Below are 21806 nucleotides of genomic sequence, written 5' to 3' on the forward strand. Positions count from 1 at the left end.
GGGGCTTAGCATGAGATGTGGCAGTGTTTGAAACCAAGCACCAAGCAGTGGAGTGGAGCAGCTTTTGTGGACAAACCCCTGCAGATTCTGACTGAGGACCTCAAACCTGTGATGGAAGGGAGGATTATAGCTCTGCAACACACCATCCATCAAAGAATGAGCAACATAAAACACAGCAGAGCTGTTAGTGTCACGAACTCAGAGGATGTGGCCCTAATTGGTTATTGTATGTGATAAACCACTGGATCCATTGTCCCCCAGAAATTTAAAAGAATTAAAATCTGTAGTAAAGGAAACCTCACAGATGATCAGAGACTGTCCGCTTAGCCAGTTTCTGAGGGGAAAGATCCCAGTTATGGAAATGTGTACTTCAGGGCTGAAGCAAAATCAGCAGAACATTTTATTATGATGGAGAGGTGTCTTCTGGGAAGACTGCACGTTCTGGACAATATCATTAAAACTTTTGGGGCAGCTGCTGTAAAACACTGTCAGCTAATGGATTTTGGGACCCAAGGTGCAGAACAACGTCAGGCTTTGCAGATTGCTGTGCCCTGAATTAACAATGAGGTGCAGGGACCCAGGGAGGAGTAGAATAGCTAGTCTCCATGCAGGAGAGAGAGTCTTCTGGAGAACACAGTCATGGTTATTACCTCTGAAAGAGATCCAGCTCATACCAAGGAAACTGAAATTTTAAGGAGAGTTAGACCAAGAAAAGTGACCATTAAATGGTATTTCTTTCGCTGTGTTACTTCTGTCCATCAAATGTTCTACGGCACAGCATTACAATGGTCTCTACCAGAAACTTGACTTCAAACCTTGGTTTTGGATCAGGCAGACCTAGACTGTGCTAGCAGGGCTCAGCTTCCAGATGAACACGTGCTTGCCTAGGTGAAATGTTAAGGGCATCTCTGAATAAACCATTACTTGCAGACTATTCCACGAGTCATGGAGTATAATGAATGCCTGTGGGGAAAGTCTGCAACAGCCTCCCATAAAATCAGTGGAAAACCAAAGAGCAGAAATTCTAAGAATAAATTTGGGGTCATGACTCACCCAATCCTGAAGTTATAAGGAAAATATGTGACCACTGACTGGGCTTATTCCCATTGGAAAAGAGGTAACATATACAGCATTTTCGTGTTAAAAAATTTATTAGCCTTTATTGAAGTTGTGTGCTCCATGTTAGGCAGGGATTTTGGGCTGAAAAGCTGAAGTTCTAGGAATAAGGAAAGGCGGATACAGTGTACAGCTATGTGTGCCCTAAACCGTATTTTTACTATTTCCATATAATCAAAAGTAGACTCATAAAAGCCTCAGAAAGAAAACAAAAAATTCAACGTTTACCTAAATCTCCATCACAGGCATGAATTTCTGTCATTGGCAGTTAAAAGGATTAAAGTTGTTAAAAACGAGGCACATCTGAAAATAATCCCTTTCATGTCAGGACAAGGACTCATGGAATAAATGGAAAATTTGAGCAGAAAAATCCCAGCTCAATGGGAAGAATTAGTCCCAGAGCCCCTGGGGTTGTCAGGAAGGTGAGGAGCCTGCCTGGGTCCTGGCACAGAGTTGTCTCACCTCTGCTAACAGGTCTGCAAGGAGCTGGTAACCACAGGAACATGGATGCTCCTACCTGCCTTCAAAGCCCAGGCCACTACGAGTACAGCCCTACGGCGTAAGAAGGAGAAGGGGAGCATCTGGACAGCAGAAAAGAATTAGGGCCTTACATATCGTGCAATTCAAATTGTAATATAAATGAAATCCCAACGCTTTTAATGGTGTAGAGTCTGTTATACACGGGTGTGCTTCATGGACACAAAGAAAAGTTTGTGAGTCAGGTCTAGACGATTTGGGAGATGGATAAAGCAAGGCAGAGTGTGTGTAAGTAATTTAAATAAGAATAAGGCAGTGGCAGTCCTGACTGTCTTGTGCCTTAGTGATGACTGGCATGTCCCAGAACCGGGGACAGTCTCGGCAGAGGATGAGCTGAGGACTGAGTGGCCTTTTTCCCTTTCTTCCTGAAATTTCTAATCTGCTTTTCCTAGTAGGATTGTTAGTGCTTTCCCCGTGAATCTCCTTGCCTTTGTAAATGCAAATCAAATCAAGGGGCAGTCTCATTGCACTGGCCTTGCTGACAAGAAGAGAGACTTCAACTACAGCTAATGACTGCCACTGAGAATCGGGTCACCCATGCCAAAGGCAGCTTTCTGTTTTCAGGGATCTGGGGGTGGTTATGGGGTGAATCTGGCTGCTGAGATCGAGGGGATTCTGCACATTACAGCCAAAGGTGGCTGCACGAATCCACGAGCGCTCTGACGCAGCACTGGCGAGGCAGCGCGCACCGAGCCCTTCCGCGGGCGCTGCCAGCAGGACGTGGGTGCCTGTTTACATGCAGCCGGCTTCACAGTCCCCCCACGGGACTTGTCCATCACTACAATATTCATGGGCACCATCTGGTTCTCCCCACCCAACCCCTCTGCTAAAGCAAAGTTTTCAACAGAGGAAGCCAAACAAATCCTTTGCTGTGAAATGAAAACCTGTTCATGCTGGCTCTCATCAGATGAAATTCCTGCAGTGTGTATAAACGGGGATGCAGCCATCCCCATATTGGTCCTGCACAAGGTGTGGGGTGTTCCCGAAGTGCAAACCCACCTTTTTTCCCCTAACATGTCCCTACTGCTCGAGGTGATGATGCTCCTTGGGCTGCGGGAGTGTTTGTGCCCAGGAGCAAATCTGCAGCCAGGGATTCGTGCCTGATGCTCGGCCCGTGGACACGGGCAGTTCTCGCCAGGGTATAGCTGGCTGCTGTGCTGGGGCTCCGCAGGCAAGGAGGTGCAAAGCCGGCACCCCCAAGCCATGGCAGAGCAAGAAGGGAGCCATGGCTGGGCTCGTCTGCACTTATCCATCAAAAAAAAAAAAAAAAAAAAAAAAAAAAAAAAAAAAAAAAAAGTGGAGAAAATCCAGTGAGCTCTGTCGAGGGGATTAGGATTTACTGTCATATCAGGTGAATTCAGGTCAATGAGAAACTGAGGCCAGATTTTATCTCAGCCGATAATAAAATACACACTGTCTTCATACAACTAAAAGCAGGGATATTGTTACAGGTCCTATTCAACCTGACTCACACAGCCAAGCTTGAATTGCTACCTGACTCCATAACTACTAATAGGATCTTTTTTCTATTTCTTTATATCTAACATTGCAAGGTTAAGAGTCTGTAAAATGATATTCTCCTTAAAATATTATTATGAAATCATAAAATGGAAAGGGAGCTGTGTTCCTGAAAAAGTGATTTTATTCTCAGCACCGGTGTGGCTGTTTTGCAGTTACGGGCAAAGCCCTTAAAAATTGTCTTGTCTCAGTTTACTGAACTGTGAAATGATGATAACACAACTGCAGCTCTGGGGGTCTGGGAAGTCTGATGCTTTAACAGTGCCTGGAGTTTTTCATATGCAGGATGCGAAAAAGTTTAAAACATTACTATGTCACCATCTTTTATACTTGCTGTCCACTCACTGCTCTATGCTTGCAAATATGATATTTAGCTCTCTAAGAGGTGATTAAAAGCACTTGAAGATATACATTTATATGGTATTTCTCCAAATAATGATACTGTGTGCCTTTCAGCAAATAAGTAAATACAAATTTTATGATTTTTCTTATGATTATGCTTAGCAAGTAAAAAAAAATCTGTTTCTGACAGGATATATTATACTGAAAAGGAATATTCTGTTTCAGTAAATTTAAGGAATTAATTATTATTAGACTACTGCTGGTGAAAGCTCAGTAAAGGAGATCTATCAAATGAATATGCAAAAACAATGTTACAAGCTACCAAATTTATTCTTAACAACTAGCGATAAAAATTGATGAAATCAAACCGCTAAAATATATACAGTTGGTTGGTTTCGTTTGGTTTTTTTTTTTTTTTTTTGTAATACCACTTTAATCATCTTTAAAATAGCATTTCACATAACAGAAAACCTCCGAATATGTGTTTTGTCCCACTAGGGATATTTAGGGCTAAAATAGCTGTTAATTTGCATCTGATGACGAGATGTTTATTTTCAGAACAAAATGTAAACGTTTTCTAAGATGTGTCATATTCATTTCACACATTTCATGAAACACTGTGGGCATCTGTTTATTTGTAATTTTTGCATAATTTGGCCATAATTTACTCGATATTTTCCCATGCTTGCTCTCCAAGGGAGGAAAAATACGCAATATACAGAGTATTTGATGCAAAATGTCCTTTTGGCAGATGCTGAGCTTCACGGAATTGGTCTTTAGGGGGCATCTACTTTAGGTCTCTTATTTGTCCCTTCTTATTTCTGCAAGAGTTTGATTACTTACCTGACTTTTTTCCCATTTTTTCCCTCCTGGCCTCTCTTGTTATGGCTGAGACCTTCTCATGTGTTTAAATGTTAGCAGCTGCCTAGGAGCAACCTTAACTCCACCTGGGATGACCTGATTATGTTTCCTTAGCAAAAATGTGTTGAGATTAATGGTCGTTTGGGAATAAACATGAGTTTATCTGTAGACAACTATGGGTACACAGGGATAAGGAAAGGGGTAGTAACTCATGTGGATAATAACCCCGCTCCCATAAAACCTCATGATAATCTGAGGGAAAGCTGTGCCTTCTCTAATCACCCCTCCATTCTGTGCTGACACACTTTTGCAAGATCATCACTGCACATGAGGCAGAAACTGAGGTGCAGAGCTCTTTGATTGCCACCAAGTCAGTCTATGTCATTGAACCCTGAGTATCAGCAAGTTAAGCATGCAACAGCACAACCCATAGACCGCTGGGGGATGGAAACACCAAAGGAAATGGGTATGTGTTGGAGGCTCTGAGCTTTGTTAGGTCTTTTTTTCTAGTTGCAGGTAGATGGATGTTGAAGCTAATCTAGGAAAGGTTGTTGAGGAAGATTATGTTCTTGTCTCCATTAATAACATTCCCCCAGCCTTTCCCTTCAGTAGCTGATATCCGTCTGCCCTTATCATGCCGTGTACCCACAGCTGCTCAGAAAAGGGATGAAACCCTCTTGCAGGGGCAGTGCTTGGGACACCGGGCTGCGCTGGAGGCAGGTCTGCACCGAAACCTGGTGTCCCTGCACTGCCCTGCTGCCTGCCAAACCTCCATCACCTTCCACTCCCTGATGCCGCCCTTAGTTTGTCAGAAAGCTTTCCTCCTCCTCCCCCTCTCCAGACCCAGAGATCTGCACTCTTCCCCTCTTACACCGTCCAGCAGCCCTGTACCCACTCCAGCCTCCTCACACCCTCACTTCTTGATGCCCTTGGGTATTCATTGCTCCTATCAGTGCATCACTCAGCAATCTAAGACTTTCTTAGCCATGCCTAATTCATTTTCACAAAGGATCATCTCACAAACCTCAGATCCAAGAGGAAACCTGCAGCAGAGAAATGTCCAGCAGACAGGAAGTACGTTTAACAAGTGAGATGGAGTGAATCAGAGAGCTGCCTCATGGACAATACCGATCAGTAACAGCTGAGTGCTACCATAAATATCTACTTTCTTCTCTGCCTCAAATTAAGATGAATCAACTTTTATTGTCTTCAGGAAAATTCTTTTTTTTTCCCCTTCATATTTAAGCCACAAAATAATATGGATACAACCTTTGACAGCAGATCCATTAGCAAACAAGTTAAGGATAGAAGAAATTGTTCTGCAAAACCAGGTTCTCAAAAGTTGTCTTTAGAAGTAGGCAGGAAAGACGGCTAAAAGAGTGCTCTTCCCCTAATTAGCAATTCCAGATTAGCTCGGTTAATGCGCGGGAGGCTGGAGCTGGGATTGGATCTGCACCTAAATGTCTCCTTGCTTATTCAGAGCTTATCAGAACATCCTGAACTTTCAGCCTTGCAATACTGAGCTGGGGAAAGCAGAACGAGCTCTCTGGGGAGATTTCTTGTTCATTTTTACCTGTGGTTGGGCCAGAAATACTTCAAAGATAGATTTTCTTGTGACATTTGAAGTTTTCTGACTCGGGTGCCTGCCAGAGCTTGAGCTCTACAGAGATAGGTATTTATGGGGTCAGAGTTTCAGAAAATCTCAGCTTTCATGTAGTCACTAAAATAAATGACCTGCTTTTCAAAAATGTTCTTACCACTGAAAAGGCACCCAGGCTGGTGTCCCATAGGGAGCTGGTGAATTCAGAAGTCCCTTTGAAATCAGGATTCAATTGCGAACAATTTGCTTTTAGATACCTGACCTGAGATATTTTAAGCTAGAATTTTTAAGCGGCTTGTGAAGTAAAAGAAATTAGTAAACTCTTTAAAGGCACAAGTCTAAGTACAAACCTAGCTAACTACAGAAATAAACATCCTGATCCTCAAGTTCAAAGAAAAAGGAAGAAATGGAAAAGTGTCTAGGACCTCAGTAAAACAAGATGAGAGGTCTATAGAAAGATAATTATCTATTGCCTTTGTCTCATGAAAATAATGCAGATAGAATGGAGTCAAGGGCTGGGGTCTAATCCAAAATCTTCATTTACCTTGCATCAAGCAAGGCTTCTGGGCCAGCATGTATGAACTTCAGGCCCTGATGATTCCCCTACAACCCTGGTCCATCTCCATCGAAACACACTCTCCCCCTCCTAAAGCAGTTCTTCCAAGAGCTACTTTATTTTCCTTCCAGACACACTGTACTGTTGCATGGCTGGCTCTCGCTATGGTCCATGCTGGATACTTTCCTGATTCTTGAGATCTGGGAGGTTTTGCTGTCTTTGGCTTATAAAGTGCAAGGGAAAAAATTCGTCACCCAAACCTTTCCACCCAGTATCACTCCCAATAAATAAGCCTTTCTATTTTGACCTCAGAGAGATGTCAACGGTGATGCAAAAGGGATGTTGTCTGTAGCCTTGGCCTTTAATCCCCATGCAGCACATTAATTGCATTCCTCAAACCTAAGGAGGAACCTCCACTAGCTGCGTCTGATGCAGTATGTATGAGCAAACTGCTCTGACCGAGAAGTTAATAAGCAGAAGGAACCAACTGTGCAGCTGATTTACCAGTTGGGACTTTGAGCTGAAGAAAAGGGTAACCTGGGCAAAGCAGAAAACTGGAGAGCAGGACAGCATCAGGAACCACAACGTAACACCCAAGTGATCCAGAGCAAACAGACCCCTGTCTTCTTTAACTCTCATGCTTGGCTGGTACCTGCTGTCTGGACTTCTCACTATGATGTAGTCTCTAAAAGCAGTCAAATCTGAGTCACTAGATCCTCAGGTAGGAAAAGCCACCTTTGACCTTTCACTTATTTGTACTTGAACATCCCTATGAGTTTTGCCTCGTGGACCTGCTGACTGTGAGCTGCCTTGTTCAGATCTAGCCTGCAGTGACCAGTACTGGGGCCTCAGCACATTCATAATATGGGCTTAGATGTGGTGCAATTTTGCTGCTTTTGAATAGCTGCCTTCTCAGCAGCATGCAAACTGCTCTTGAGTCAGATCCACCCAGTCATGACTCTGCATGGCATACAACACAAAAGAGTCATCGGAGGATCCTGAAATCAGTTGGCCACTAGAAAAAGATGCTCTAGCAACTGTCTACTGCATTAGAATAGCTGTTCACAAGTGGCACTTACCTAGCATCCCTTTGTTTGAACTGGATAAGCACATATCCTTCTCAGCACTGGGAAGAACAAATCCAACCACAAACACTTCCACCCCATCTGCCATCAGTGCCAACCCTAAAACAAAGAAGAGGGTCCACTGGAAGCGTCCGTGGCCACACTCCTCAATGATGTTCTCATACTGGTGAGCAAGTTGCTCCTCGTCCTCCATCCTCTCTGCCATAAGATCAGCACGGTCTCTGTACTCATCAGCCACAGCAGGAGCTCGCTTCTTCTGCTTTTCTTTAATGTCATCTGGGTGTGGGATCCCTTGGTACTCTCCCTCATAGACCTCATCATCTTCATCATGACCTTCTGTAACGTCACTCTGAGCATCTTCTTCCTGAGCGGGCTCATCCCCGCCACGGTAGTAGCCATCATTGGGCGCATACCCTTCATAGTTACCATCCTGGTACCTGTAGTCATCTGAGACTTGGTTTGCCTCCCTGCCCCCTTGATAGAGGTTTGTGTTTTTATATCCATCCTCCATTCTGAATGGAGATTTCTGAATGCTCTAGATCACTGCGTGTAGATACTATAATATCTATATTGATTTGTGCAATTTCTGGTATTGGTTACTTGAACATATCTTCTCTATGTTCTTTGCAACTGATGGGATACACAGTTTCCCAGGCTCAGAAGGAGAATTACTATATAAAGTTTCTCGTTGACAGTCTCACACAGTTTTTGATAATGCTTCACTTTTCAGCTGTCATTTGTGACTTGCTGGCTTCTTCTGTGCTTTGGGTAGGAAGAGCTGCAGTCTGGTGAATAGCAAGGGAACAGCAAATTGCACAGCCAGGCAGCTAGAAGGATTTGACAGGTTTTTTCTGATTCATTGTGGCGGTGAAGGTCACGTCCTGAGAAGGAGGAAACAATAGCAATGAGAAAGCAATAAGTTTGCGAGCACACATGCATTGAGATATAACGCCCTATGTTTTGAATACATGCTTTTCCGTTGCAAAAAAAATGGCAACAAAGTGTTTGAGGAATGTTTTTGCATCATCAAAACTCAAAAGCATTAAAACTTACCAAGCAGGAACCTAAAGCAGAATGTAATGTGTGGTCCCAATTTCTGTCATTCCCAAAGTCCTGCCTCCCACATGTGGTCCTGGTTTCTACAGGGGGCAGAACTGTACTGGGCTGGGTTGCGGGAATTGTCAGGTTGTTAAATGTGTTTCTGTCCATCTACCCAGAACACACTTATCCCTGGTACCTACAGCTGGCTAACATCATCATGACACAAACTATGAGCTTGGTTTTCTTTTTCATCCAGATCTCAAACTTAATTTTATTTAACAGCTTCTTTTTTTCCCTAGTGTCTCTCCGTCTGTATGACAGATGTACAACTAGCACGCAGTGTCTGCCAAGATAAAGTCACTGAAAGTCACACCAAGCTCTGTTCTTCCCATATCTAACCATCAACGAAGGATGATTTTCACAGAGAGCAAAAAACAAAGCTAATATAGAATCACTGCTCTCTGCAGGGAAAACCAAGGGAATCCAAGTCACATCTAAACGTATTCTCATTTTGGACACCTGGTTTCCATTATTTTTCAAGTGGTTTTCAGCCAGCTGGCTCTCCAGTGTTCCTCTGCATTTGTTGCTGCATGCAGCTGTAGACAAGGAGTTTGAAAAGAGACTCACGTGGGAAACTGAGCAGTCACGCTGAAGGAGCCAGCACAGCGTAGGCATGCACAAAATGTGGACTTAGCTTCAAGCTTTGAGTTACTTGCCTAAATAAAGTGTAAATGAGCTATGAAATGACATGGGCAGGCACATGTCTGTGTGTATGTGGGTGTCACACAGTCAGTGGACCTATGGAAGTGTACACAAATGCACACACTGTAAATACCGGTGCTACCTCTGCACTTCAGCATCTTATTTGGCAGACAGTATGGCTTTAAACAACATGCAGATAAAATTACTTTAGAGGAGAAATTCAGTAGAAGCACTCTTACAAAATGCTCAGAAGGGCATCACTCCTGCAAATGCTTTTGTGGCAGCCCAGCTGCCAGGATAAGGGAAGAGCAGAGGCTGGACTTCTTTGCCTGGAGTCATGGCCGTGCCTTGCCTATGCTGCTCATGGGAACTGCCCCAAGAAGCTTCATAAAAGCTTCTCCTGCATATTGATTTAGCTACCTGTATATTTATGGCACATAATTATGACACAGCCTCCGCAGGCCCTGCCAGAGCATCCTCCTTTTCTCTGATCCCTCTTGCCATTTGTCACTGCATTCAACGTGTTTCCGCTTCTCTTTCTTTATGCTGAATCACACAATACATTTGGCATGAAGTTAGAAAGGCAGCAGGGCATTCTTCCAGAGCTGAGAGAGAGCGATCAATAAAGTAAAAAAAAAATAAATATCCTAAAGACACTCTGATCAGGTTAGAAAGATCAGGAGATACAGTGCAGGCACCAGTAGAGAGAAGTATTTGCATCCCCAGTAGAGGTGTTACTGTGCAGGGGAGCCATCAGAAGTACCTGAGTGGGTTCTACAGCTCTTGTTTCAGTGCTGGAGTGTCACTGATGATGGTTAAAAAACCCAAGAGTACTTTGGAGTCTCAGAACCTCCCAGTCTTGAAGCAACTTTCCTGATTACACAAAGACTTGTGTCATGACTGCACATCATGTTCTCCAAGGCAGTAAAAATGTAGTTCCACAGACATATTTTCTTTTGAACAAGCTAGGGAAAGAGCCTTTCTTTAAAAAGAAAAAACAAAAAAAAAAAAAAGAAGAAGAAAAAGAAAGAATAATATGTGCTAAGGAACATTAGGCCTTGCTTTGGAAGTCTTTAAATATCACGTGTTGGCAGGTCATGTTTCAAAGCGACCAGAAAGGTTGGAGCAGGACATAGTGACCTCTCCGTGTTTGTCCCTCCCTGGTTGCTACAGAAGTGCATTGAAAACTCATCTCAGGAAATGAAATAATAATAAAATTGATGATCAATAACAGTTAACCGATCAGATTGAGGGTCTCCGCAGACCCTACCCCTAGCCTGACACCTACTTTTCCAAAAGGTAAAAGTATGCTCTTGAAGAGCAAGTGCTGGAAATCTTTTCGTTCTCTGTTAAAAAGCTGCCAAGGATGGAAGCTGGGCTCTTTGTCTCCCACAATAACAGGAACAAAGAAGATCACAAACTTAGAAAATACCTATTGAAGCATCCCTGATTGTTCTTTTGCTGGTACACATGTTTTTATTTACTGTATGGGTTCACTTACTTCTTGGGCCGCGTGGGAAACAATGGCATGAGCTGACAAGTGTCATAGACCAGTGAGAGCCACCTGTGTCAGGAAGAGGGTGTAATTCAGAAAAAAAAAAAAAGGTCATGGCAAATAATAGCCACTGGGTTCCCATCCAGTTTGTAGGATGGATATTTTCTGGGATCACCCTAGAAGGGGCAGTGCTCAGAAGCAGGCTGTAACTTAGGACTCTTGAATACATTACTTTGACACTTCATACTACGCATTTCCTTTCGTTGCCACATATGCACAGGCTGATTCACTCTAGACCTGATTCTTTAACACCCTTTCACTCAAGCTGAGCTGCAGTCACTCATATTAGCAGCCCCATTTAGCATTTAGATGTGAAATCATGACTTCTCATAAAGATTGCAGACTTGGATCGCTATAATTACCCTTCACAGTGATGCATGAGAGCTTGAGACAAATATACACATCACACCGAGCCTATTCTAGCGAGGTGGGGGCCGGTCTCTTCTCCCAAGTAAGAAGCAACAGGACAAGAGGAAACAGCCTCATGTTGTCCCCGGGAACATTTGGATTGGGTGTCAGGAAAAATTTCTTCACTCAAAGGATAGTCAAGCACTGGGACAGGCTGCCCAGGGAGGTGGTGGAGTCACCATCCCTGGAGGTGTTTAAAAGGTTGTAGATGCGGTGCTTAGGGACATGGTTTAGTGGTGGCCTTGGCAGGGTTAATGGTTGGACTCAATGATCTCAAAGATCTTTTCCAACATAAATGGTTTTATAATTCTATTACAGCTTTGGGCCCTTTTAAACTGGCAGCTACCTTGCTGAGACATGCAAGCAAGACAAACGTGCAGCAGGTTTAAGGCTCCATAAGGCAGGAGTCTGCAGGGGAGGGAGCGGCGGAGCCAGGGAAGCCTCATCCTGGGCCGCCCCAAAGTAGCCCATTAAACTGAGCTTTGGGCACAGAAACATCTTATACCTGGGAATACAGTTTCTTTCTGCTTCTTGTAATTCTCCATAGCACAGTACTTATTCCTCAATACATTATCTTGCTTTTTCCCCCCTCTGAGTAATTTTTGCACTACAGCTTTTCCTCTATATTCTGCTTAAACGTCTTTCCTCACCAGTCTAGCTCATCAGTTACCTTGATGCTAGCAAGCATCCTTCACTTAGTCCTGTGTCTTGCACATTTGTTTTATTTATATATTTATCTAATAGCAACTCTTTAATACACACTATTCACCCTGCAGTTTTCTAGCACTCTTTAGCTCTTTACTCAGCTCAGACGTTGCATACTTAGCCAGCAATTCAGCCTTTTGAGCTCTGAAACTTAAAATAGTAACCTAAAGTCTGGGATATACTCGTAATAGAGATGGTATCTACTCTAGGAAAAGGAACCTTTAAGTAGAGAGCTTAACACCTGCTTTTGCCCCTGTGAAAGGGCATATAAGGGAGGTGCCCGGCAGGCTCAGGTGATGAACGGTCAGCTGAAGGGCGGCAGAGCTTGGAGGGGATGCACAGAGGGGTGAGTGCCTTGCACTACATGGAGAGCCCAGGGTTTGCTGGAGAGCTCAGCTCCTGCAGAGAACAGACCTTATGGCAAATTAGTAAGCAGGGCAGTTATGGAGAGGTGATTTCTGATGAAACGTTTTGAACCTTGGGGCTTGATGGAGTTTCTGGAAAAGTAAAGAGAGTAAGGTTGTTGCTCTGCAGGAGCCAGAGCTGAAGGGAGCTGTGGGTGCATGTGTATATGCAGTAGGGAGAGGGGCAAGGCGATGAGCTGACTTCCAGATCCTTCTCTTTGACTTTGCATGCTCAGTAAAGGGAAAACACTCAAAGACAACAGCTGAAGGGAGAGGTTATGTGAATGCTAAGGATAAGGAGCAGTACAGGGACACTATAAGAATGCTTTCAAGTGATCTTTAGCGTTCACAGAATAATCCATGTAAAACAGATGGGAAAGAGGTTTAATATTATGCCTGAAGGACAAGTCCTCTAGCAAAACATCCTCACTCCCAGAGCTGCTTTCTGCTGGCAGTAACGGGAAGATGCCCAGATCCTACAGTGACCATAAGGACACTCTGCAGTCACATAGCTGACTCTAAAAAAAATCCTGAGAGGAAATTTTCCCCACTGAAAGAAGAAAGGAAAGGTGTGGATAGTTTTTGTGAGTTTCCAACCCCAGACTTTTAGTGAGGATGCAATTAATGAATGCATCTGTACACACGAAGGACCAGATTTTTTAGATGCTTAACAACTCACTGCTCCCAGGGGAGCCGTATCCTGGATTTCAGGCAGCCAGCAATTGCATAAATATTATTAGACAGACTGAGTACTGTAGCAGTGTCTGATCACCGTGTTGCTAGATGGAGGTACAGTGCTGCAGTGCCTGAGACACAGCTCTGTGCTGCATCCCCGGGTCCATCCCTTGGCTTTTTGGCTTCCTCTGGGGTGAATTGCAGATCAATCACTCAACCCCCTTGCAGCTGTAGCTATATGAATAGATGGCAATTTATATCCTCAAAAGCCTAAATAAACCAGAAATTGGAGAAAAGAGGCCCCTGTGCTCCCTGCTTCACAGCTGAGCCTTTTTTTTAAACCAAGAAAACTGCTATTTTCCCTCAGGAGAGTTTTGAAACTTCCTGTCTTTCCAACCAGTATAAATAATAATAATAATTTTTAAAATTAAAAAAAAATAATTAATTTACAACTCCATAAGTCACAAAAATAATACTTTCACATCAAGTCAGTTTAAAATGTTTCATCTTTTATGGTAAAAGGTTGCCCTTTTCATTGGCACAAAAAAAAGGCAGGTGCATGGAGAGCTCTTTCTAACTGAACAACAAACATTTAATTTAGGAAATGCCAGTGTGTCAGTTGCTTGATCCATTTTTTATTAGAAACGTTTGTTGATACTGTATTTTTTTCATCTAAAAAATTCAGGTTTTCAAAAACTGGCATTTTCTTATCAACAAAAATTGCATCAGAAACTCTCCAATTTTACTGTGGGTATGATGTCTAGGGTGCATGTTTAAGAAGGCAATATAAACAAATATAATATAGGAAAAGCAATCTCGCTAGTTATATGCGTATGACTAAAAGTATCTGACTTCTGTGCCATGAGGCAGAAAAGGGCTCTGGTTATTCTTCTTTTGCTACCATTAACCTTGCTGCTGCAGCCACACAATTCAACATCCAGAAGAGAGATGAGCAGTACCATCATTTTCCTGGACAGATGGCAAGGCTGGGTTCTTGGCAAGGATCCTGCAGAGGGAAAAGCAGCAGGATTTGGAGAGAATATATGTGTGAGCGAAGGTAGAAAAGGGAAATGAGGGGGCTTCTGCTGCAGAGAGGTAGAAACCAAGTGAAATAGGAAGTCAAAGAGCCAGAACGGGGATTAATGGTCCAAACTGTGCTCAGGATAAAAGGGGAAATAGCCAGGGAAGGATGGAAGCCCTGACATATTGATCCACAAACTGCAGGGAAAAAAAAGTGATACCTACTGCTTAATAATAGCAGCTCTCGCCTTCATATCTAAGGATTATAAACCTATCTCAGGCCATCTCTGTTAGAGCTCAGCCCTAATCCTTACTGATTCTTGCTTGACTTTTTGCAATTCTGTTTCGCTGCCAAAGTAATAAACAGACAGGGACAAAAGTCTCAGAGCATAGGATTCTGAAACACTTTTGGAAGAAGTTAGCTGTGGGGATCATCACTCAGTCAAAAAAAAAAAAAAAAAAAAAAAAAAAGGACTGCTATTTAACAGTGTGATTGTATCAAAATAGGTCACATCTCTTGCAGGTCTTCAGCAGTCACTTTCCTTACTTTGCCTTTCCATCAAATATCCTAATCAGTTGGTGTTGATGCAAAATGAGTCCCTGGGGAATTTCCAGTAGGATGTTCTCAGGTCTGAACACTGGCCAGTAAATCAGTGTGATTTAATCAGCTGAAGACCTGGTCTCTTTTTGAAATATAGATCAGTCCTTGGGATGCGAGTTTATGTATGATTGCAGACAGGTAAGGGAGCACTATATACACACTAGGAAAAAAAAAACCCAAACCTGATTCCTCCCATTCCTTCTCCAGTCTCACAAGACTGGAAGTAATATTTGTCCTTGCGATTAATGTCCAAAAGAAACTATGGTCATCAGTCATTCTTGAGGGAGGAGTATATCACAGTCCCAGGCTGCAAACCCCTTGCACCTGGAGGAACGTCAGCTCCAGATGTAATTTCTTAGTTCTTTTTTCTGCACTTGTTCAGAAAAATCAAGGCACATATGTGAGTTTTCTAATTTTCTTAATCAGTGACGTGGTAGCTGGAAGCAAAAAGAAGCTTCTTTGTCAGCAAAGACACCACGATTATGTGGTGAGCATGCCAATATATGGTTTTAAAGTGTAAAGTTATGTGTTAATGGCTACAATAATCAACTGTGGCTGCAGAGACTACCAGGAGGCTATCCGGGTCTGGACAACATGAGATTTAAAAATTCAAGTCTGTAGCAGAGCCTACCTTAACAAGAGTTTGCTTTGAACTCTGGATGAAGAGGTGTCTTTCGTTGTGACTTCAGAGAGGAGCGCTGCGTTAAGTGAAAACTAAGGATAAAAACAAGTTTCTCCTGAGACTCTTTTTTTTATTATTAAGAAGTTATTTGATAGGTATGTAACACATGTTCAAAAACTCTCCATGGAGCTTATTAAGCAAGCTATCTGTGCCACTGGTTCTGTATTGGTAGCTGCGAGTGAAATGAAGAGCAAGATATTTGAAAGTCATTGACTTGAAATCGTCTGGTTGAAAGAACTGACTTTCAGCAGTACAGGGATGGCACCTAATGATCGCTGCCCTGCAGCACAGGCAGGACACGTAGGGCAAAAGTTCAGTGTAAAAATCATCGATTTGCTCTAAAATGCTGCCGAGGTCTCTGGGACAGGACTCATTTATTCACCTTTCTCATGCGGCAGATCGGAAGAAAATTGGTGCTGATGCAGTCCGGATATATTGAGATATGAAGGGAAAAGAAAGCTGAAGCAATTTAGTGCGTTACCAGCAGATCAGATTAATTATTTAACAGAGAAAACATTTTAGTTCAAACCCCTCTGCTACAGAGTCTACTGAACTTAAATCGTTTTACAGTTTCTGGATAATTTCCATTGATCTGTGGTGGGTTTTACGCATTTCTGTGTAGGTGCAGACTGTGTATGTTTTCTTCCACCACAACAAAACACCTACTGTGTAATCTGGTCCTGGAGTCCTGCATTACTTTGCTACAGCAGCACATTGCTCTGTGAAGAGAAGCTCTAATGTTTGGAGATGAGGCATGTGCAATAGCTCACCAATCTGCAGGCGGAGCTGGCCGTGGTATGAGCACGAATGGTTCCGATGTGTTTGATGGAGCTGTCCTGATTTCTGTTGAGTAAGCATCTGGGTGTCCTGCCCTAATGCCATTACGCTTTTTCATACTAGCCCATCCTGAGCACGCTGGGGGAGATTTCTCGTTCCCAGCACTAAAATGCCATTGCCTTATGTGGTGGTGACTTTCACAGCAAAGAGGTTGTGGGCTGAATTTAATGTGCAATCCACCACATTATGTTATGAACTAAGGGACAGAAAGTCCCCCAGACTGTTAAAGGGAGGTTATATCTTAAACCCTGATACTCTATCGGTGCAGATGCTTTAAAGGTCATATCTAAGGCACTATGTGCTGCCACAAGCTGGCACAGTGAGCGTGTAGTGGATGAAACAAGGAACAAGCATCAGTCAAGCAGAATAAACAGCATTTCTGAAGTTAAGGATGCAGGCTAGCAAGCTGGGTGTTCGTGAGATATAAAGGGGAATGTTTAACAGTAGGAGTTGGAAAGCAATGGCTTAGCAGCACAAAGCTATATAAGGAGGGACAGACTTCACATTCGGATCCCAGAGAAAGGCCATAAAAGGTCAATTTGACAAGCTGAATATGGATAATGAGTTGAGACAGATGGTATAAGAGTATGGTAGCTAATAAATAATGAACAGACTTGCTTCAAGGAGCAAAAGCAGGGAGAAATCACAGCTGAGAGCTTACTCAGAAGGGAGGTGGTGAAGGGGAAAAGAACAAAACCATGGAGGATGGAGGAGAATCACAGCAGGAGGACTGGTGGGAGAGGATTGTCTGGTTTCAAGTGACAGTTTGCTGGAGATGATAATTTACCCAAAGAAAACTTAGAAGTGCATATCCCTGAACTGGAATTTGGCCATCTTATTGAGATTAACAGTCTTTTAGCTGAGAAAATACCAAGGGTCTCTAAACTTTTTCCTGTGTTTCTATTCCCTCTTCTCCTCCTCTCTGACTATCACAGCACCTAAGCAGCCTGCAGTGCTCACTGTTTCCGTGAAAAGCTGGGAAAAGTTCTTAGGTTTGTTTCACACATCCTGACCCAAGATGGTCTGAAACTTCATCTGAGCACTGAAATGGAAGTGCTGAGCACTGTGTCCCATACCCCTGTGGCAGCTGCAGACCAGTAAGCTACGGCCTCCTTCCAGTCTTCACACCCAGCTATCTTTGTCATGGTGACTAAGATAAAAGCGAGCGTTGCTGCCCCGCAAATCTTTTCCTAATGTGGAGCAGAGGCACAAACATCTGACCCAGATACCAAGGAATACTCAGAGATGTGCCAATGTAGATGTAAATCAAGAAGCTTTCCCAAGATCACTGAGGGAAGCCGTATCAGTGCCAAACATCCAGCACATGTTTCTGCTATGTCCTTGTCTTTTCAATATCATAGAGAGCTAGAGTCTTAGAGGCTTTACTGCTTATTAATAAACCATCCTCTCTAACAGCTTTGCACCTGGCAGTATAAACCAATAGGTAATTTAGTGTTGATTGAGAAACAACGGTGCCCTGGTGCCCTTTAATAAGTTTGAGCATTTCTATGTGTATTTGCCCTTGGACAGCTTATTAGGTCTAACCTTACCAGGCTTGGAGGCCCTGACAAGCTCTGAGAGATAAGTGTAAGCAATAACCTTGGAAATAAACTGCCTGCAATTCAGCAAACTGTGCCTGTGTCAGACAGCAAACATGCCTGATTAACTATGAACCGCTTAGCTTATTGGCAAGGATGTGCCTCTAGCTACAAAGGGGACTTTTATTTCATCACACTTGCAACCTGTGTTATTAAATAACAAGCCACTTAATTAACTAATTCATTAATGCATGCCTGTGATGAATAGATTTCCTCCAGTGACGGTCATGAAAGTAGACACAACCCAGAGTGATTTCTAAATACTGCTTTCTTCCAGAAAGGATTTTATTTGAGCAAGTATCTTTACTAAATACCTCATTCTTTCTTCTGCGTCTGGCTAATAGTGCAGTGTTGAGGTCTGCTGCGTGTGTTCATCATCCCCAGCACTCCCTGCTTTTGTCCTTCCCTACTTTCTGCCTTGCTGAAGCCTGAAGCTCCCCCTCTCCTTTGGCTCCATGCAGTCAAGGTGTCTTTAGTGTGTTGTGCCACAAAACCCCTCTTTGCCCAGAGTTAACGTGCTGCTGCGGCCAGGATGCGGTGTCTCATCATCTCGTGTCTCAAATGGGCAATGACTGCAGTGTCTGAGGGACTGAAAAGCATTGTCCGTTATTGTCCGTGACCACCTTCCCATTGCTGGGGGGACCAACAAACCTGCCCACAAACTGGAGACAGACAAACCATTTACTGCGCTTCACAGCAGCCCTTGCAGGGTTATTGTCACCTGTTTTCCACCATAGTATCAGAGTCTGTTAAGAAAGGGCTGTAGCAGAAACTTTTCCAGAGGCTGAGAGATCTCCCTGCTCGGAACCATTCCTGCTATTGGGAACAGCTTTTTCCCAGCTCAGGATGCTCAGGCATCAGTCCCCGCTTGCCAGCTCCAGGGAAATGTACCAAGGTACTGGCCATGCCAGAATTCAGGCTCATTCCAAGAAATCCCCTGTGCTGCAGCCTGTCACAGCCAACCTTATGTTTCCTCCATGCTCCTTAACAGGTTTGAAACTTATGTTTCCCTTTGGAGCTGTTCAAAAATCAAGTCTGAGGAGCGCAGCTACTATGATGCTAAGAGTGGAATCAAACAGGAAGGGTGGTTCTCAAACTAAACTCATCCTCTTTCTTTTTTGCGTGAACGCTCCATTACAATTGTTTTGAGACCACAAGAGCTTTCAAAATTGCAAATACACTGTTCATTATGCACCTTGCCTGTGGAGAAATAAAAGTGCAAGCAGCAGCAGATTTAAAGAGATGTTGACTCTGAGGTTCCTTTCAAGGTTATGTAGCAGGGAAAACACTGGAGCTGTTGCTTTTGCTTCATCCATTTTCATAGCATTTTGATTAGTTTGACCATTTTTTGAATATGAAACACTACTGAGGAGAGCTGAAGTTTGTAACATTTATGATAATTCAACAGATTCCATTATTTGATTGTCAAATTCACTAGTGCATCACATGTATCACTGCAGCACAAACAAAACATACCCACAAAGTGATGTTTTCTTCTGGATGAAGGCAATTTGCAAAGCCTGTCTTAGCTGGGAGACTCTATCTTGAATATCTCAGATTCCCAGATCTTTGAAGAACCTGCTTTTGAAACAAGCATCTTACAGAAAAGCACAAAAATAGATATTTTTTTTTTTATTGACTAGATGCATAAACTAAAATTATCATAGGGCCTGGAATATGTTGGCACTGTCTTAACAGTAACATAAGACCTCACATATAGCAACACTACATTTATACTCATATTTTATACCCATATGGAGACATGCAACTCAAAAGAGCCCCTGGCAGGTTTTTTGTGCTGTACAGCAGAAGAGGAGTGTGGCTAATTCAAGCACACGTGGTGGGGCCCCTAACATTATGGGAAGGTGGGTTGCTGGGCAGTGGTTTTTCCCAAGCATCCCATACTCTTTTCTTGTCCCTGCAGGAGTCTTTAGCATGGATATTTGCCACAGCAGCTCATTTATGCAGAGCCTTAAGCTTGGGCAGTATCTTGACAGTGCAAAGTCATGTGGTTCTCAGCTGTGCCATGGGTCACCTACTGTCTCACAGCCTGCTGAAATGAGGTTCGTGCCTCTGATCAATAGGGGAGGAGGAAACCACTGAAACAAGGCGCAGATGCTGCAGGAGCCAAAGAATGAGCAATAGCAACCACAGAGCGTGAGATACAGCAAAGGAGGTAGGACAAGGCACGGGGTGGGAGGGTGGAGGTCAGCAAGGAAAGGAGAGGAGAAGGCATAACAGTAGCTGGAGTCCCCAGCCTTGGAAAGTAATGTTGCCTTGAGACAGTAAAAGGGGAGGTGGGGAAGGAAATTAGGCATTCCACTTCACAGCGGTGAGAAGGCTGTGTCTTTGCCTCCCAAACAGCCTAATAAATTCCTGTGTTCAGGTTGGACATTAATGATGAAAAAGCATCATCTCCCCAAATTAATAGCCACAATACATCATCAAGGTATAGCATCATAGCTCATGTGTACACAGAGAAAAAATCCTCAAAATCACCTGTCGAGGCAGAAGATGGATTTAGTTATTATTTATTGCTTTGTGTGACTCATGCTTGTGGGTAGGGGTGCAACAGTACAGATGGGAGTTACAGTCAAATTGCCATCAGGGTAATTTATGCCAGGAGAGTTGAATTCAGGCTACTTCTGGTTATGTTTTACCTGTAATTTTTCTGTAAAATATGAAAAGGGTAAGAAAACGGTTTGAAAAATGCATGCTTGTGCAGCTATTTGTCAGGACTCAGACAGGTTTGGTTAGAGAAAAGATGGCTTAATGTCTTGGGCAGCATCAAGAACTCTGTACGGATTTGTATTGCCACAAATGGCTCAATTAACCTTAGAGATGACATTTAGTTACTCTTAGGTTTAGTTCCTTGTCTGCAAAATAGCTGTAATAAGTTACTTTATTTACCTATCACAGACTGTGCAGGGAAGACACATATATAACTGAAAAGTGAATCTTGTAACCACTAATGGAGAGCTTAAATGTTCAGCTTTCTGGACTTCAGATTGTCCTTGCCAAAACTGTGACCTTGAAATTATCCTCACAAGGACAGAGTCTCCTATGAATGACCTCCAATGTGCTGTGTCTAACCAAAATCAAGAATACTTCCAGCCTGTTCCATAGTGGTCCTCCCACTCTTCTTATTTCAGCTCTACCCAAAGAGACATGCTAAAGACACTAATAGTCATCAGACACTCTTAAAAACGGAAAGGCAATGGAAAGGGATCCTGAAACTCTGGCATCCTCATGCAGGGAAGCTGCTCTGGCATTCCCAGGGGGAGGGCAGGTACCCTGTGACCCAGGGACTGCTCCTCATTGTCCCTGGTCTAAGCATGCTCCTTCCTGCAGATGCTGAAATGAAGGGAATCCCCCCACCCTCTCCCAAAGCCCAGCCTCTTTGACCCAGCCTGCCAAGGGGCTGTATAGCAGAAATTCCAGCTGCAATCTTGCTGGAAATGAGTTTAATGGAGGAATTTGACTTTTAGCAAGATTCACATACTGAGAAACTCAGCATCTTCCTCCCTGCTGGGAGCTGGGGACAGAGTGTATCCCACTGCTACTGTCACCATGTGCCCTTGTGCATGTCACCAACAGACAGGACTCAAGGCTATGCCTCTTCAGCAGCTGTCTGCTCCCACACAGTTGGCTGGCCTCCACTTCTCCTTAGCTTGCTCGCAAAAACGTTATTTGGCACCGGGACGCCTTCTATCCTTCATGCCTCTCTAAACCTCAGCTGGAGCATGGCTCTTTATGTCAGCAGGCGTATTGTGGGATTGCGGTGGGCAGCTGCACTTGGCCCCATCTGAGGATTTCATCTGTCAGCATGTTATTATCCAGCTTCCAGTCCACGTCCTGACACGCTGAGACCAATCCTTGCCAGGCTCCTCAGGGCCACTTTGACTGCCCGTCCTTTTGACTGTCAGTTTGATAGTCTTGAGATTTAGGAGAGCTGGCCGTGCT

General features: G+C 43.5%; 1 protein-coding gene across 2 annotated transcripts in view; it reads right to left on the bottom strand.

Moving 5' to 3' along the window:
* Window positions 1–21806, bottom strand: part of SV2B (synaptic vesicle glycoprotein 2B) — a 65397-nt gene that overhangs the window by 19447 nt on the left and 24144 nt on the right. For both annotated transcript variants that reach the window (XM_005436620.3, XM_027801618.2), the window contains one exon: window positions 7610–8496. In XM_005436620.3, the coding sequence (XP_005436677.1) occupies window positions 7610–8126 (517 nt within the window). In that variant the 5' untranslated portion in view covers window positions 8127–8496. The remainder of the gene's footprint in view (window positions 1–7609; window positions 8497–21806) is intronic.

This window comes from Falco cherrug, chromosome 7 (genome assembly GCF_023634085.1).
Source record: "Falco cherrug isolate bFalChe1 chromosome 7, bFalChe1.pri, whole genome shotgun sequence".
In the NCBI taxonomy this organism is placed as follows: Eukaryota; Metazoa; Chordata; class Aves; order Falconiformes; family Falconidae; genus Falco; species Falco cherrug.